A 17,030-nucleotide genomic window follows, 5' to 3' on the forward strand; every position below is an offset into this window, starting at 1 on the left:
GGTATCCCATGCGATTGCTGGAGATGTGGAGAAAAATCAGGCACTTTTTACCATATGTGGTGGCAATGCAAGAAAATTGAGCTGTTTGAGGAGGGCATCCATTTAGAATTGCAAAAACTGTTAAAAATCTCTTTCAATAAAAAGCAAGAAGCTTATCTTCTGGGAATTACGGACTTGAACTTTCCTAAAAAAAACACAAAGGATATATTTTTATACGCTACAGCGGCAGCAAGTGTCCTAATTGCTGCAAATTGGAAATTTGATAAACTTCCATCTATGCAGGAATGGATTCAAAGATTGATTGAATACGCGGAACTAGACAGTTTGTCTGAAAAAAATAAAAAACAAACCAAAACAGGTATTTGTATCCAGATGGGAAGTCTTCAAAATATATTTGAAAAATAATTACAGTAGCTTAAACTCTGTCGCAGCATTTCATTAACTTCAGTAGTAGCTTTAAGAATGATGTGAGTCCTAAGATAAATTAAGATGCAGTTAAATTTTGATAATAGTTTGTATTGGCAACAAGTTTGTGTAGTTGAATTAAGGAGTAGACGGGAAGTCATTTGTGTCTTTGAGTCGGTTTGTATTAAGTCTATTTGTTTTTGTATGGTATAGGTGCAATGGGTGTTTTTCCTTTTTCTTTGTGTAATATATATATATATATATATATATATATATATATATATATAAGCTGTCAGGATCTCACTTCTGTCACCAACTTTGCTGCAGCATTCTGCACTGGCTGCAGCTCCCAGATGAAGTGCATGGAACACAGCTAATAGCAGTAATTCAGTCTTGAAGTCACCCGTGCCTGATCTACTGTGTCAGGCTCTCATGGTCCACGATCTGTTGCAGCTGTCATACCAGGCGCAGCTGGTAAAAGGCTCTTCTAGCCCCAGAGGCCATCTGGGCCTCCGGTGGCAGAACTGGGTCCCAAAGCACCCCCAGACTGTGAACTGAACGTGCTCCTTCGGGGTGGGGTGGGGTGGGGAGTGCAGACCTGTCCAGAGCTGGCAACTAATTTCTTGAGACACAGGACCCATTCACCCACAGTGCCCCTGTCTTGTAAGGATTCTAGATCAGCTTATTTTCCTTTCTTCCATCTCACCACTGCATCTGTGCACCAACCCAGGCCCTGCACAGCCTCTCCTGATTCAGGTGTTACGGAGGAACAGAGCCAAGTGTCGTCAGCACACGGATTTTGCCTTGCCATAAAGCTTCTAATGACTGTTCCCGCTGGCTTCATGCAAATACTAAACAGCACTGGGTATAAAATAGCACCCCATGGCATAACTGCCAGGGGGCTGAAAAGCACTCTCCCAGTTCTGCATTTTTGGACTCTGTCCTGCAGGTAGGACCAAATCTGGTATAACACAGTGCCCCAATTACCATTCCAAAGACCTGAGCCAGGAAGATGCCATGGTCAATGGCATCGAAAAACTGCGGATAGATCAAGAAGCAGGAGTGAGGTCATCTGTCAGGGAGCCCCAGGGCGGCTCAGTCCCATGGCACTCAAGGCATGATCAAAGGAACCTTATTAATCATCATTAGACTTGGCTCTGTCTCCTCCTGCATGTTGCCACACTCGCATCCTCGGCCTTCAATAGGATGATGAGAGTCACCATCCCCCTCTGAGATTGCCCCATCGCAATCAAATGGCGTAAGCCAAAACCATTTCTCTGCCTGCTGTGCCAGAGTTTCATTAGCTGAAGGGAGTGGTGGCCAGGCTGCATTGGGTGCTCTTCGTAGCGCAGATCTTGGATGTGATACCTGAGATAAACAGGCCAGGCCTGTTGTTGTGCACACGTTTGAAGCCTGCACTTCAAACAGAGCCAGTCAATCACTTCCCTGTTAGTAAAATTGGGATTTGAACCTTGCGGACATGCAAATCAAAAGTTGGGCATGGGAGAGTCTAGAGGTAGGTCCCTGCAGATGGGGAGAAGTGAGCAGGAAAATGTCATAGAACCCCTTGACTTCCACCACACCCCAGAAAAGTGACTAAGACCGAAAGCTGTGCATGCATGTTGCCTTCTGCCAAAGAACTCTTCCAGCAAAGAGCCAGGAGGTTCAAGCTCTCTTGCTGGCTGAGTTGGGAGCTTAACAGACTACAGGGAAGCAAACTGGGTGCTACTTGCTTACCTTTAGCCTGGTACTTGCACTATGGGAAGGAAGCTATTGGGCTGGAAGCAGGTGCAGCCTCAGGTGTGCACCCATCCAGCCCACATGCCTCCATTAATAAGCTCCTTTAAACTGCGAGGGGGGAAATATTCCTTGCCATCTTTCGGATCAGGGGTGGGGAGGAATGGGCCTCAAAGAACATGCACCTTCCTGAAATTATTTCACCTCGTTTGTGTTCTAAAAGGAAAATTGGGTTCACTTCCGTGCATGCAAATTAATCTGCTCTGCAGATAATTTAGGGCATGGTGTGCACTCAGATGCACCTCCAAGCACACAGTCAATGCAAACAATGCAGGGCTGACACTTATCAACACTGCACATTGGTGTGCAGGTGCTAACCATCTCCACTGCATTGTTTTCAACCGAATTTGCCCATGGCTGAGTGTTAGAAGCAGTTTGGTGCAAATATTATTTGTTTAAAAAAGGGGAGGTGTGAGGAGGTCAAGGAAACAAGCTAATGAGTTTAAAGGTATAAAAAATGGATTATTTTTTTTATTTTTTTGTCTTTTGTATTTTTCTTTTTCTTTTTTATGGATTTTTGTATTTATGTTTTTGTAAAATCTTAATAAATATTCTATTAAAAAAACCCAAATATTATTTGTTTATATGCATTTGCACTTTACAAACAGCAGGTAGCAATCCCTAACCCCTAAAGAGCTTTCAATCTAAAATAGACCCAGGGATACATTGGGGTGTGGGGTGGGGGAAAGGGTGGTGTTCAGCTAAGTCCTTCTCAAAGGAGACACACTAAAATGAATGAACTTGAGTTAGCCATGCCCCTTAACTTCAGAGGGTCTTCTCTGAGTAGGATTAGTAGTGTTGACTACCGCCCTTTGTGATCATGTCAGTTACAGTGGTACCTCGGGTTACAAATGCTTCAGGTTACAGACTCCGCTAACCCAGAAATAGTACCTCGGGTTAAGAACTTTGCTTCAGGATGAGAACAGAAATCTCATGGGCGGTGGCAGCGGGAGACCCTATTAGCTAAAGTGGTGCTTCAGGTTAAGAACAGTTTCAGGTTAAGAATGGACCTCCAGAACGAATTAAGTTCTTAACCCGAGGTACCACTGTATATGGCTTAGTTACAACAAGTCATAGAGACAATCTACAATCATGCTGGGAAATGTGAGTTTTGAGGAGAGGCTTGAAGGAATTGAGGCAGGTGGTTGATCAGAGGCATTTTGAAGTCAGGTACAGGCAGAAAGAGCAGTATGGGAAGATGGGTGGAGCTGTTTCACGCAGCAGGAGACCTTTGGATGGCTGAGGGAGGGTGGTGTAGATACATAACATATGCACTCAGTTGCGCACATCAAGTACATTGGCATATGCAGCAGAATTCTTTCACACAGTTGTAATATTGATTGATCACCACTTAGCATTATCAGTTTTGTAAGTTGCGTTCATTATGACACCTGACTATGTAATTTACATTTCTGTAACCAAGACGTGATTAAGCCTAAACTGGGCTTCTACCTTTTCCCCATACATATTTAGATCTTTCTGTACCCAACAGCTCAGGCAGATTACACTGAAATCTTACCTTCATATATCCTATCAGGCAGCTTCTTAGGTTGAATTAGTTGAATTGCCCAATCTCCATCCACTCATTTGGTTTCGTAAGTGAGTACTGCATGTCGGTCTTCCACATCAGATGCAGCACCCTGTTTCGCTGTTCTCCAGACTGTTGCTTGCAAATTATATTATCAAGGCTGAAAATGTCCTGCACAGCCAACTAGTGTGCATACTAATGACTGTTCAAAATGTTTTTCCGTACTCTGTTCAAACTTAGCAGGTGCTAAGGACCAATCTTGGACCTTGAGCATGAAGTTCACTATAGACACTGGCTGCTCAAATGCAAATTGCTCAGATGCAATTTGTTCTGTGTCATACCTGATTTGGCATCTCCTCTGTCTCTTCTATATCTTCCTAATTGCTAATTTATCTGTCTATATAATTTATATTCCACTTTCCCTCTCGAGTTAGGCACATCATAGCAACCAACACTGACGCTCTCACACGCTCTTAATAAGAATACAGCTTGGAATCTCCACTTCCCCCCCACCCAAAGGGAGTCATGCTGTCTTGTCTACCAAAGATGATGGTCTCCGTTGGAGCTTTTTTGGAGAAGGCGTTCCACATTGAAAAAGTCCTCCTCTTTCTCTTTGCTTGTTCTAGAATCGTTCATACCTGTGAATGACATGCTTCCTCCTCAGCCTAGAATTTGCAGCTCGCTTGTGTTTGTTGCTGCTGCTGTTTCAGCAGGGCCGCGGGGAGCACAAAATGCCTTCTGCTTCCAAAACTTGACAGCAGCATAACCATAGCTTTTTGTGGTGGGAAGATATGTTGCAAATGCCAGAGCTGGGCAACCATCTTTATACCTTTAGATGACAGGCGAAAACATTTCTCTGTAACCAGGCCTTTGGCTGATCTAACATTCCAGGGCCTTTTAAATATGTTTGTGGGTAGGGGGCGATGGGTTTGTTCTTGTTTTATTATACATTTCGTGTTCTCATTTTGAATTTTTATGCTGTGAACCATCCTGTGGTCTTCAGATGCGGTATTCAAATTTAATAAATAATAATAAAAAATCCTGGATGCAGGTCTATGGCTGAAGCTTTTAGCCCCACTGTACTTTAAGCTGCACAGAATAGCTGCAGTGTAGTGTTGTCAGCAAGAGTTAGTTGTGTCATTAAAGGATCCCTTATCCCCTTTTAGGGACGCGGGTGGCGCTGTGGGTAAAAGCCTCAGCGCCTAGGGCTTGCCGATTGAAAGGTCGGCGGTTCGAATCCCCGCGGCGGGGTGCGCTCCCGTCGTTCGGTCCCAGCGCCTGCCAACCTAGCAGTTCGAAAGCACCTCCGGGTGCAAGTAGATAAATAGGGACCACTTACCAGTGGGAAGGTAAACGGCGTTCCGTGTGCTGTGCTGGCTCGCCAGATGCAGCTTGTCACACTGGCCACGTGACCTGGAAGTGTCTGCGGACAGCGCTGGCTCCCGGCCTATAGAGTGAGATGAGCGCACAACCCTAGAGTCTGGCAAGACTGGCCCGAACGGGCAGGGGTACCTTTACCTTATCCCCTTTTAATGAAACGTATATTCCATGTGCGTTGGTAGGCATTGTTCTGTTTACTTCCTCACAAAACAAAAGTGGGATTTTGAGTCGTATTGAAAATCCAAAGCTGAGTTAGTTGAGCATCTCCTCTGCTATTTTTATGCACAGCTACTACTAGTAGCAGTATTTATTGATATTAGGATGTATCAAATGCTATTAGACCCATTGACATTGATAGGCATGACTTAGGCCCATTAATCTAATTTAGCTGGAAATAATCTATTATTTCTTTGTCCATTTCCCATGTTGACTGGAAATGCTGGTTTGTATGTGAAATGGCAACTCCAACCTGCTTCCTGTCTTGGGTCCGTTCATGCTTGGGATCTTTTTCTTTCCGTTCGTAGGCAAACGTTGCAAAATCAGCATCGTTGCCCTGCTAGCTAAGCTTTCGGAATCGAGACAGGATTGGGTGCTTGACATAAGCTCATTCTGATCAGCTAAACAAGTTGACTGTTCAATTGTAATCTTTTGATATGGCCTTTGTCTTGCTGGTTCTGTAAGCTCCACCCTAGACAAATCTTGTGGGTTCTCTCCTCTCCCTCATCAGTTGTGGTTTTTTCTTCCATTTGATAACTTGTCTGCCTATTGCTGTGTAGGAAACAGTTGTCTATAAATAAATATTGATTGCCTCAATCCTTTGCCAGTGCAGTGTTTTACTTTTAGCATGTATTTACCATAACAACACCCTGTGATGGATTCTAGCAAAGGCAGCAATTAATATCTGGGTGCTGATTATATATTGCATATATACATTATTGATCCTAAACAGATATGGCTGCTTTCATAGTCATCTGATGAAAGCCATAATGCAGATTTTTCGAATTTTATTTATCATGTGACTTTTGGGACATTTGGATATAGAGCACCAAGAGTGAGTTCTCCAGCCTGTTCCCCTGTTATAGGAGCAGCTTTTCCATTCAAAAAGACCCTCAAAGCAGTGTGAAAAAGCAATAAAATGCAGTTTTAAAAATCAGCAAGATTTAAGCAAGCAAATTTTCAAAATTTGGTTTCAGCAATATATGGTTCATGAATGGGAAGGAAAACTATTCAAGGGCTATCTTGCCTTGATAAAAATCTGTGGCGGGTTTTCCTCTGTTTTTTTCTGGGCATCATTGTAGTGCACTGTTACATCTGTTCTTTTCCTCCCTTTTATCCGACAGTGTCATCAGCAAAGTGGTGTCGGCACCGGAGGCTAAACCATCGGTCACGGCTCGGCCCAAGACGCCACCGCCTCCACCATCCCCGGCACCGGCTCCTGTCCACGTGACGGCGCCTCCTCCTCCCGTGGTTCTTCCTATGCCTCCTGCTATCATTTCCCCAGCTGCGATTCCACCACCGTCTCCTGCAATGCCTGCTGTGGGAGGATCCAAGGGTCCCGTAAGGAGTGTGGTGACGGAGACTGTCAGTAATTACGTGGTATGTACATGGATGCTTTTCACTACAAAATGTGTGTTGATTTCCCTCTTGCCAAATGCTCTCCCCAGGGAGGCTCACCAGGCGCCTTCATTAAACACCTTTTAGGAGCCCAGCAAATATGTTCCTCTTCAACCAGGCCTTGGGTTGATTGACATCCGGTGATATACATATATATATAAATATATATATATATATATATACACACACACACACACACAGACACACACACACACACACACATATATATATATATATACATACACACACACACACACAACTTATATATATATATACACACACATAATTTTTATTAAATTAAATTTCCGGTTTTAAAATTTAGAGTATTCATTTAAATAACCTTAAAATATCAATGACTTCCCTTCTTTTCTTTCCATGGTTGATTTTGCATAACATAAATCCCCGTATATTTTACATAAATGAAACCATTCAGTGTTCCATTATTACATCCATCAAAACTTATTTACACTGTTGAATTTATCTTAATGCCGCCAATGTTTTCGAGTGTACACAATTACCCCACCCCCCAGGTATATTCAATAAATATTTTCCAATCTTCTTTAAACATATGTTCTTCTTGTTCACTTATTCGATACGTTAGGTCCACAAACTGCACATATTCCATCAGTTTAAGTTGCCATTCTTCTTTAGTTGGGACCTCGCTCGTTTTCCATTTTGGGGCTAACAAAACACGGGAGGGATTTTTTGGTTGTCTTTGTTTTTGTTTTTTAATGTATTTTGTGCTGTTTATATTATAATTTTATGCTGTGGGCTGTCATGAGATCTATGGGTATAGGGTGCTATATGAATTTATTATGTCCCTAAGTCCACCTGTTCCCAACAAATCATTTCAATATCACATAAATAGTTGTGGAAATGAGGCTTAAGAGCTATTAATTTTTATGGTAAACTGAACTCAAATAGCCCATGCTAAGCTTAACTTATTTGTTATGAGACCTACGTGTTCAGGCTTTGATGACCTCCTTCAAAACGATTTATACCAAGTTTATTAAACATCCTTGTTTTCATGTTTGTAACCTTGTGAATAAAACTTAAAGTGCTATTTTGCTTTGAAGCACTTCCTGGGCTTTAGAAGGGATACACTCTTTATCCCACTTTATTTGGCTTTTGAGTGTTAAGCAGTAGCCCGTATCGCCTTCTGAATAAAAGAATTTTATGTGCATTGAAAAGATGGTAGTAATCTTTGCTTAAGGACAATGGCAACAAAGAGTCAACAAGAATGTTTATTGTGAAACAGGAAACTTTACTGAGGCCTATTGGTGAATGTCCAAAACAAACTACATGAGATGTGCATTGCTGATGTTTACTGATAAATCTGAAGGCTGACTAAGCACCAATAACCAGATTTCAGCCTTATTCAGGTGGAAGTCCAGCGTTTGCCATGATAGATTCACCATATTACCCAAACCAGATTTATTTATTTTTCCATCTTGTTTTCAGCACTTACACCTGCCCTTCGGTCGGTGACAGTTATGGCAGAAATTAAATCTGCTTATATAACCAGAGGCACTTTGTTGGCCTTGAGATAACCAGTGAATCTCCAGGTTTGGGGCAGTTGGCACTGTCCTCCTTAAAAACCTTAAGAATTCATGGCAGATAGTATCATTCACAGATTTGGACATTTATCAGATGTCTATATGCATGCTTGTATGTAAACCTACGTGTGTGTCATTTAAAACTGAATGGTAGAGCAGATATTAACAAGGAAAAGTACACAACTGTATGACAGAGGATGGAGATTTATATGCCCGAAATATTAATGCACCTGTTTGATTGTGAAATCCTTTTCAGAGTTATGAACTTTTAAGTAATGCAAGGCTGGTGGGATCTCATTTTTTATTACTTTGCTCTTTTAAGTACCTGTAGGAGAATTCAGATCTCTGCATTTCCAGCTTTTAGCACCATACTCTCTCACTCTCTTTTTGCAGCAATCATTGGCATTTCTCATAATAAGCACATAAAGGGTGAAAAGCAGATCTGTAGCTCTAAACAGAGTAGGCTTGTGCTGGGAGTCCTGATTGACTGCCTGTGTTTGCGTAATATTCACATTTCACATGTAAACATAATTGCTGTGATGTGTTTAAGAACAAATGTTTAGCCCTCCGGGTTATACGCTCAGGATTAGAGCCAGGGCAAGCTAGTTGCACCCATTGAAGATATGCTAGTTATGAATAACTTTTCACATTGGTTTCAGTAGGACCTAAGTGCAGCTAACCTGCTCTGGTTCCAACTTAGAAACACATAAACACAACACATAAACACACACAGCAGAAATACTAAAGACTAAGCAATCCATAAAACGAAACCTGAATGTGTGACTTTTAGGATTTCATGAGGTTTTAGCAAACGACCACAGCTCTTTTTGCTGGGTGCCATATAAATCTGGCTCAGAAAATATCAGACCTCAAAATGAGGTCTAGGCAAAGAGATTCAGAGAGAAAGGAAATAGAAAATAGGAGTGTGAAAGAGAAAGGAAGTTCCCTCCCCATGTCACAGGTGAACAACTGAACTACAGGAGGAGTTACTGATCTTGTAGCCTAACAGGAAGTCTGAGGTAGGGATTTAGCTCCAGTTCATGTCTTAATCACAAAGTCACCATCTCCGTCGGCGAGAACTACGGTAGAGAAACTGAAGGCCCACTTTCTAAGCCTTCTCAGGCTGTGAAGCAGGAAGGAAAACCTTGCAAATCAGTTGCTTGTAATTGATCCTTGTTTGCCTTTGGCCAGAAAGGCCCATTTTACCCAGTGTTTCCGTAACACAACTGGCCAAGCAGGTTAGACACTTCCCCGGCACTCCTGCGGACTACAGTCATTCTGCGCCTGCAGTTTTATGCTTGCCAGCGTGTGAGGCTTTCCTCCTTCGCTAGCAAACTGCAGTGTAATTTCTGCACGTGATCCAGTAAACTTACAGTAATAGGCTTCACCGGGGGACCTTTTGCCTTTGAGAAAACTCATCGTAGGTACCCATTCCATACAATCAAAGTTCCTTAAGATGGATATTGGTTGAGGAGGGACCATAGGCTGAAGGTAGAGGCTGCACAATCCCAGGTAGAAGGCTCTGAGGAAGAAGGAGAAGGAAGGTATTATGCCATTCCAGTTGGAGGAAACAATATCGGGCTAGATCACGGATGGGGGAATCTATGGTCCTGCAACTCTCATCATCCTCTGATCATTAGACATGCTAGCTAGGGCTGATGGGACTTGGAGGCACTCCATCGCTGCACTAGAGTGACCAGTGGCCTACTTCAGTATAAGGCGACTTGATTTCATGCGAGGGTTCATTCATTCATTCATTCATTCATTCATTTTATTTGATGTCTCGCCTCCTTTCTATCGTGGAGCCCAAGGTGTCATGCATTGCGGTCTCCCATCTGGGCCATGACCAGACCTAGAATTAGAATAATTTATTACTTGTCCCTCACCCATCCAACTGGGTGGCTTCCAGCAGACTGTTAACAACAACCACACATCAGACAATAAAAGCTTTCCTGGTACAGACCTAAGGCAGACATAGTGGTCGCTTCCTGTGCTTACGTTTACATCCTGCCTTTCCTCTAAGGAACTTGAGTCAGCCCACTTGATTCTGCCCCCTTTTTACTTCCGCAGCAACTCTGCGGTTCAGGGTAGGGTGAGAGGTGAGTAACTAGCCCAAGGTCACCCATCAATCTTTGTGGAGGAGTGTGGATTTAAATTCATGTCTCCCCAGCCCCTAGTCCAGCACTCAGAGACCCAAGCCGTGGGGTTTTCTTTTTCCAGTGAGAGCACTCAGCACCTTTTGTGTTTCCAACCATAGAAGCATTTTAACCCCCCCCCCCCCCAAGTTATAAAATAAAGCAGCCACGAGGAAGGGTTGGCTGTGTAGCAAAAAGGACGGCACAAATCTCTGCGTGTGTTCATAATTATCTGTATCCTTTCTCGCACGTGAAGCTTTTCACATAAGTTATGAAGTCATCTAAGTCTAAAAAGGGGCGAATTTCATGATTTCTATCAGATATTTATTCAGTTAATACTTGCATGGTCAACTGTTTTGTAAACTTACCCTATAATTTCATTTATCAGATTTATCTTTATAGAGCTTTATTTATTTTATTTATTTTGTAAAAACAAACTTTTAAAGAGCGATGACATGAGAAGCTCGTTGTACATGCTATAGAAATTACACATGCTATAGAAATTACCGGAAGCAGCTTGCTATGACAGCTGCAACGTACGGCATGGCTGGAAACGTCATTATTTTGTCATATTCTGAATATACTTCCATATTGAATGAAATAAGCAGATTCCACCAGCCTGTTTCTGAATGCTGTAAACCTTCTATGTCTCTCTCTCTTTTTTCCATTTACCCTTCAGTAAACGGAGCCATGGCACAAATGTCAAAGGAATGGAAAGTTACTCAGTAACAATTTTTATACCCTTGATCTTATCAGTTAGTTGAGCTGGAAGAGTTTGGCTAATAAGTAATAACACAGCAATACCTGCACCCCAGACTGTATATATTAGGGACACGTCATCAAGATTGTCTTCTGCAGTGGGAGAGAGGGGTGATTATTTGTTTTTGTTTGTTTTTTGAAATAATATTTATTAAAGTTTTAAGAATTACAAAAATAAAAAATAAAAACACCATATTAAACAAAAACAAAACAGCACATCACAATAAGAAAAAAGAAAAAAAAGAGAAACAGAAAAAAGCAGAAAAATAGAAACAAGTAAAAAACATCAAACCTTCCCATAACTTATCTTTCATTTGCTTGTTTCCTTGACCTCCTCACACCTCCCTTTTTAGTATTCTAGTTCGTTTAGCTATTTCAGCAAATCCTTTCCATCTTTTCCAATTTTTGTCCTGTAATTTATCTTAATATAATATAACTTAACTTTCCCTCCTTTCACCAATTAACAGTCTGTTTTTTTCCTAAACCTTTATAACATTTCTGCTAAAACCACATAGCTTCATTCCAACATCCTTCTAACATTCATTAATTTTACAATGTTTCTGTAGATAGTCTTTAAATTTCTGAGAGAGGGGTGATGATTTGGCCCTGTGCAGCATGGAAGTAAAAGCATCTTACTTCCCACACCGGCACCAATCCCTGTTTGTGCAGCGCTTGAACCACTGGAATAAACGAATGGAGATGTTTTTTCATTCACTGTGGCAAGCAAATATCAAAGCTATACCCCAAAACAGTTAGTGGTGCCTCTACCCCACCCACCAGTCAGAAATATTTTGCACACATATCGACACGCAGGCAGAGATGCAAGATGAGGGCATACATGGGTCGTGATCTTTTATGGGTAAAGAAGACCCACTCCCTGACTTACAGAAGATCCACCACCAACACCTTCTTTCTCTTTCTTGTGTGTGAAAAGGCAGTGTCCCCCTTCACAGCATTCATTACATCTCGTGGTCAGCTTAGCGGTCTCTACTGGCCTGGATTATGAGACGAAATGGCACGTCACAAGTTTCTACCATAAGATTTGGGAAGTGAAAGCCCCGTTTTTAGACTTCTAATAATCAGGATATCTTGGGCTGTGTGTGCACTGGGTTTCTACCTTCCTGGAAGTGACATGGAAATACTGCAACTATTTTGGGGTATTTTCTAGTATTCAGGAGGTCTGCACGGGTACCAGATTTCAGCTTCCTGAGTCATGTGGAAGTGCAAAGTCGTTATGTATATGTATATATTGTTGTTTAGTCGTGTCCGACTCTTCGTGACCCCCTGGACCAGAGCACGCCAGGCACTCCTGTCTTCCACTGCCTCCCGCAGTTTGGTCAAACTCATGTTAGTAGCTTTGAGAACACTATCCAACCATCTCGTCCTCTGTCGTCCCCTTCTCCTTGTGCCCTCAATCTCCAGTATCCCTGCCAAGAAAATTCCATGGATGAAAACAACAGGCATATGTATATATAGAAACAGTTTAGTGTGTGTGTGTGTGTGTGTGTGTGTGTGTGTGTGTGTGTGTGTACACACATTCATTTATTGAGTCTATGTAAATAGAGTGTGGTGGCACATAATCTTCTCTCTATTGAATAGCTTTGGGAAGTAATTGGCTGCATGCAGTGCCTTTAAAAACACACACACACCCCTAAGCCATCAACTTTTCCCTGCCTTTTTATCCCAGATCCGAGACGAATGGGGGAACAAGATCTGGATCTGCCCCGGCTGCGAGAAGCCAGATGACGGCAGTGCGATGATAGGCTGCGACGACTGTGACGATTGGTACCACTGGTGAGTGCCTGCCTCTTAAAGTCAAGCTGGAGAATAACTTTCATCTGTCCTTGGCTACCTCTCTCTTTTACAATCTTCCATGCTTTATATCAAGCAGGCAATATTTTCACCTGCTTTTGAATCCGGCCAATCCTGAGGCAGCAGAGGCCAACAGTGTGAGGGCTCCAATGTCCCAACCAACTGCTGGTTGACTTTTAAAGAGACCAGATTGTCAGTAGTGACAGAGACGAGAGTTCTGTGCTGGCTGTTTGCCCTATGTGCAGTACTGAACTCCCTTCACACGGGACTGAAGTCGGGATATGAAGCTATCTGAACTTAATTCTACGCTTAGCCAAATCTTAACGAGTTTTTTTCCAACCGCAAAATTAGACCCGTTCCATAAGTTGGGGGACTGGATCAGTTAACTGATATTCTTAATCATCTTGTGCATTTAGAATTATAACTGATCCACCCAAAGGGTACAAAAGAAACCCGAAATGTTTTTTTCACTAACCTGCATCATCCTAAAATAAGAGTACCAGCTGCTCTAAAGTGGGTGGGCGTTTTAAAGGAGTTCAAGTGTATTCTGGGGAGCTGGTTGAGAGGGGAGAGGGAAGTGCAACACAGCACAACCAATGAATTTGGGGTCTGAATGGCCAAAATATAATATCCTAAAGAAAATTACATTATTTAATTGCAGGCATACTTTTTGAATATAGCATAGTTGTTATAAAGGACAGCTACAGAACTACTCATAAACTACAATTCAAACAAGGTGCCATAAACTTAGCACATTAATACAGTGACACTGCCATTTAAATAACTTTTTTTTATAAGAGAGTAACTTGGGCTGACCTTAATTTTACCCATTCAGTATCTTACTTTATTCATAGCCAAGAAGGGTTTAAAAGGAAAGGGAATAATAGTTCATGAGTTATTAGGTGTATGTGAGCAATTAAGATGGTGGTTATGGAACCCAGATATCATCCCTTTATCATAAGCAAAATAATGCATAATGCAGTGCCCAGAGGTTTTAAATAACAGGAGTTATTTATGTCATTGGGTTTTTGATTATATCTGTGATTTAATTTGTCTGTCTGATGTTTTAGATTAGCAAGAGGGTCCCTTCCCACAATATAACCGGGTCAGATCTGCAAAAGAAGCTTCTGTCAATTCCCTCATTGCAAGGGTTTGGACTAGATGACCCTAAGGGTCCCGTCCAACTCTTCCATTCTAGGATTAATCGCGAAAGAGCAGAGCTTGCAGCCCTAGTTAAAAACGACAGCTGGTGTTTCACTTATTGAGAACCCTTGTTCATTTTCTTACATTTGCCTCTTGTGTTCTCCAACGCGCAGGCTTTGCGTCGGAATCACGGCTGCTCCCCCGGAAGAAATGCAGTGGTTCTGCTCCAGGTGTGCCAGCAAAAAGAAAGATAAAAAACACAAGAAGGGGAAACACAGAGCACACTGAAGCCACTGGGGAGACCGGTCGGACTGTCACTGCAGCACTTCAGCCCTGACCCCTTTCGTCGCCATCAGGTTTTGAGGACGTGTGATTCTTGAGAGAATTGGGGACAAATGCCCACTGTCTGCCCTGAGCTGGCTGCTTGTCCTTCCCTCCCTGATGCTCCTTCGTCAAACGGTGTTGGCCTAGATCAGGAATTCTCTGCCACGAACTCACCGGCTGAAGAGCCAAGAGAGTCTATGGCCAAAGAGAGCTGTGTTGATCGGCCACGGCTTTGCTGACACTTGTACATATTGCTGCCCTTCTTCCAGCTGCTTCCCCACCACCACCACCTCTTCAGAGTTCTATCCTTTCAGAAACAGGAAAGTCTTCCCAAATGTGGGCGACTGTCCCTTGGGAGCCACTCAAATGATTTCCCCGCAGCTTCCTCTTCCGCGTAGCCAGATAATCATTAAAGACACAGGGTGGGGTAGCTTGCTGGTAAATATTTTTCTGACAAGAATACATGAAACCTCTTTTCTTCTCGCTCCTCCTCCTCCTGCCCCTCCTTGATTTTTAAGACCTAACCTTAATAAACATGCTTCAGCTTTTTGTGAAATAACTTCTATTTTTTTAAAAGACAGGAAAGTTTCTATGGTGGCCAACTTCCTTCTTTTGTGTGTGTGTGTTTTTGCGCTCCTTGAGGCTCTAATAATGTGATATAGACTCTTGCCCTCCTCCATCCCATCGGAGTTTATTCTGTCCTCTTTGTCGCTTGCACATTTCACAGACGTGTCCAAGTTATTTGCATAAACAGATTTTTCCTCAGGCAGATACTCTTTAGGTTCTGTTATTTTCAAAGATTGCAGCAGGATGGTTTTCATTATTTTTAAGGTACAGCGTAGCATTTTATGGAATTCCCCAATAATATACTGATGGGGCGTGGGGTGGAGCTTAGAAAATGCTTACCCAGATGCACCTAGTTTCAGTGCTGCTTCTCAAGCTATGCTTTAAAGATGCAACCTTCTGGGTTATTCCCATACCTGAAGATACCTGCAGATGTGAGAATGACCGTTGGGTTTAAACAGCAGAATGCATGCAAAGTGTTGACAATTCTAAATGGTGCCTGCATGCTTTCAGTGACCTTGGAGCCAATGCTTGCAAAATGACTGGGCCCTAACACTTCCTTGCGTATTCTGAGGAACACGGTCATTTGAACACAGTCATTTAAGCACACATGCAACAGTTGGGTAAATGCCATTCAATAGCTCCACCGCAGTTCAAAAGAGGTGCAAAAGAACGGAATGGTGCATGCAGAAGATACGGTTTAGGATGAAGAAGAAACTGAGGATCTGAGGAGGTCCATCTCTTTTCCCTTAAATGCTTCCCAGGGGAAGACCGGTCTTCTTCCAGCCAACTTTACGTGCCATTGTGCAGGTCCTCATTTTCCAGAATAAATCAGGAGTCACCACTACAGGCATGGCTTGAAGTGTGTCACTGGGTGAAGACTCCCCACTACTTATCTCAACCTCCTTCACCTTCTATATCTGCAATCATTATACGGTTGCCTTCAGTGGGTGGAGAGAGAGATCAGAGTGTACAGTTGCTACCAACCATCTGCCCACAGCCCTGCAATGCCAGGAGGTTGTTCCAGCAACCTCTCAGCTTCTTCTCCAACCTGGAAAGCTGAATGCCACATGCTGTGGCGGATCCACTGTGCGTGAGGCCTTCAGCACGCTGCTTCTCTCTGAACGGCATCTGCTGCCCAAGCTCTGACATATTAGCACGTGCTTCTTTAAAAAGAAATAGCGCACATCTCTCTTTAAAAAAGTTGACACCTGCGGTTTTTAAACATGGCTTGCCAGTTTCCTGTATATAAAGCCCAAATGCCATAAATTTCACCAGCTGTACAAAAGGAGAGTTTACCAAATTTAATTGTACCAAAAGAATTTTGAGCTGGGATCACCTCCCTATTTCCAAATTGCTGTGTAAGTCATCAGGCTTGACCGCATTCATATTTGCTTGAGTCAGCACAGCAGCCACAACTTTTCCTCCTTTGGAGCTGTAGTTGTTTTGTGAGCCTTTTTACATTGATCCCCCCTTTTTTTAAAAAAAAGGCAAATGCAAAGTGTTCATGAGGTGTATGTTATCTGTGTCCATTGTCGGAGAGCAGAAAAACTAAGGTTGCCATAAAACTTGTAAACGTTACTGGACATCTCACTGCATTTCTTGAAGAGGTAAATAAACTATTGTAAAAAATGTGAATCCTACCTCCTGCATTGCATTTAAGGAAACCTAAAAGGGAGTGTTTATAACTTAACTGTATTGTAATCTGGCATCTCTCTGGGTCTGGAATATTGGTGCATTCAATATCACTTGGCATTGGTCCAACTCCACCATGAAAAGTAAATAAATAAATCCCAGTTTGGTTGGCAGACTCCACTACCATTACCTCTTGTTGCTTAAAGGGTTGTGGCTGCCACAAAAACTGGGTAGAGTCGAGGGCTGGGTAGCCCCAGTCATTAGAGACCAAGTGCAGATTTTGGGTCTGTAGGTCCCCTTTTTCTGATGGAGGGATTCCTTTCTTTGGAAAAAGTTCCTTCTATTGGAGGAAGGGAACCTCTGCATACAGCCCAAGGA

General features: G+C 42.6%; 1 protein-coding gene and 1 long non-coding RNA gene across 3 annotated transcripts in view; one reads left to right on the top strand and one right to left on the bottom strand.

The window, feature by feature from the left end:
* TAF3 (TATA-box binding protein associated factor 3) overlaps positions 1-16,655 on the top strand; it is a 145,449-nt gene extending 128,794 nt beyond the window's left edge. For both annotated transcript variants that reach the window (XM_083700122.1, XM_083700123.1), the window contains exons 5-7: positions 6,451-6,706; positions 12,862-12,968; positions 14,303-16,655. In XM_083700122.1, the coding sequence (XP_083556248.1) occupies positions 6,451-6,706; positions 12,862-12,968; positions 14,303-14,417 (478 nt within the window). In that variant the 3' untranslated portion in view covers positions 14,418-16,655. The remainder of the gene's footprint in view (positions 1-6,450; positions 6,707-12,861; positions 12,969-14,302) is intronic.
* On the bottom strand, positions 8,245-12,586 carry LOC310826313. Its single transcript, XR_014555730.1, has 2 exons — positions 11,826-12,586; positions 8,245-11,264 (listed from the first exon to the last, which is right to left on the bottom strand). It is a non-coding gene; the product is annotated as an uncharacterized lncRNA (long non-coding RNA).
* Positions 16,656-17,030: the final 375 nt, after the last annotated feature.

The sequence above is a fragment of the Podarcis gaigeae genome, assembly GCF_964106915.1.
Source record: "Podarcis gaigeae genome assembly, chromosome: 10".
In the NCBI taxonomy this organism is placed as follows: domain Eukaryota; kingdom Metazoa; phylum Chordata; class Lepidosauria; order Squamata; family Lacertidae; genus Podarcis; species Podarcis gaigeae.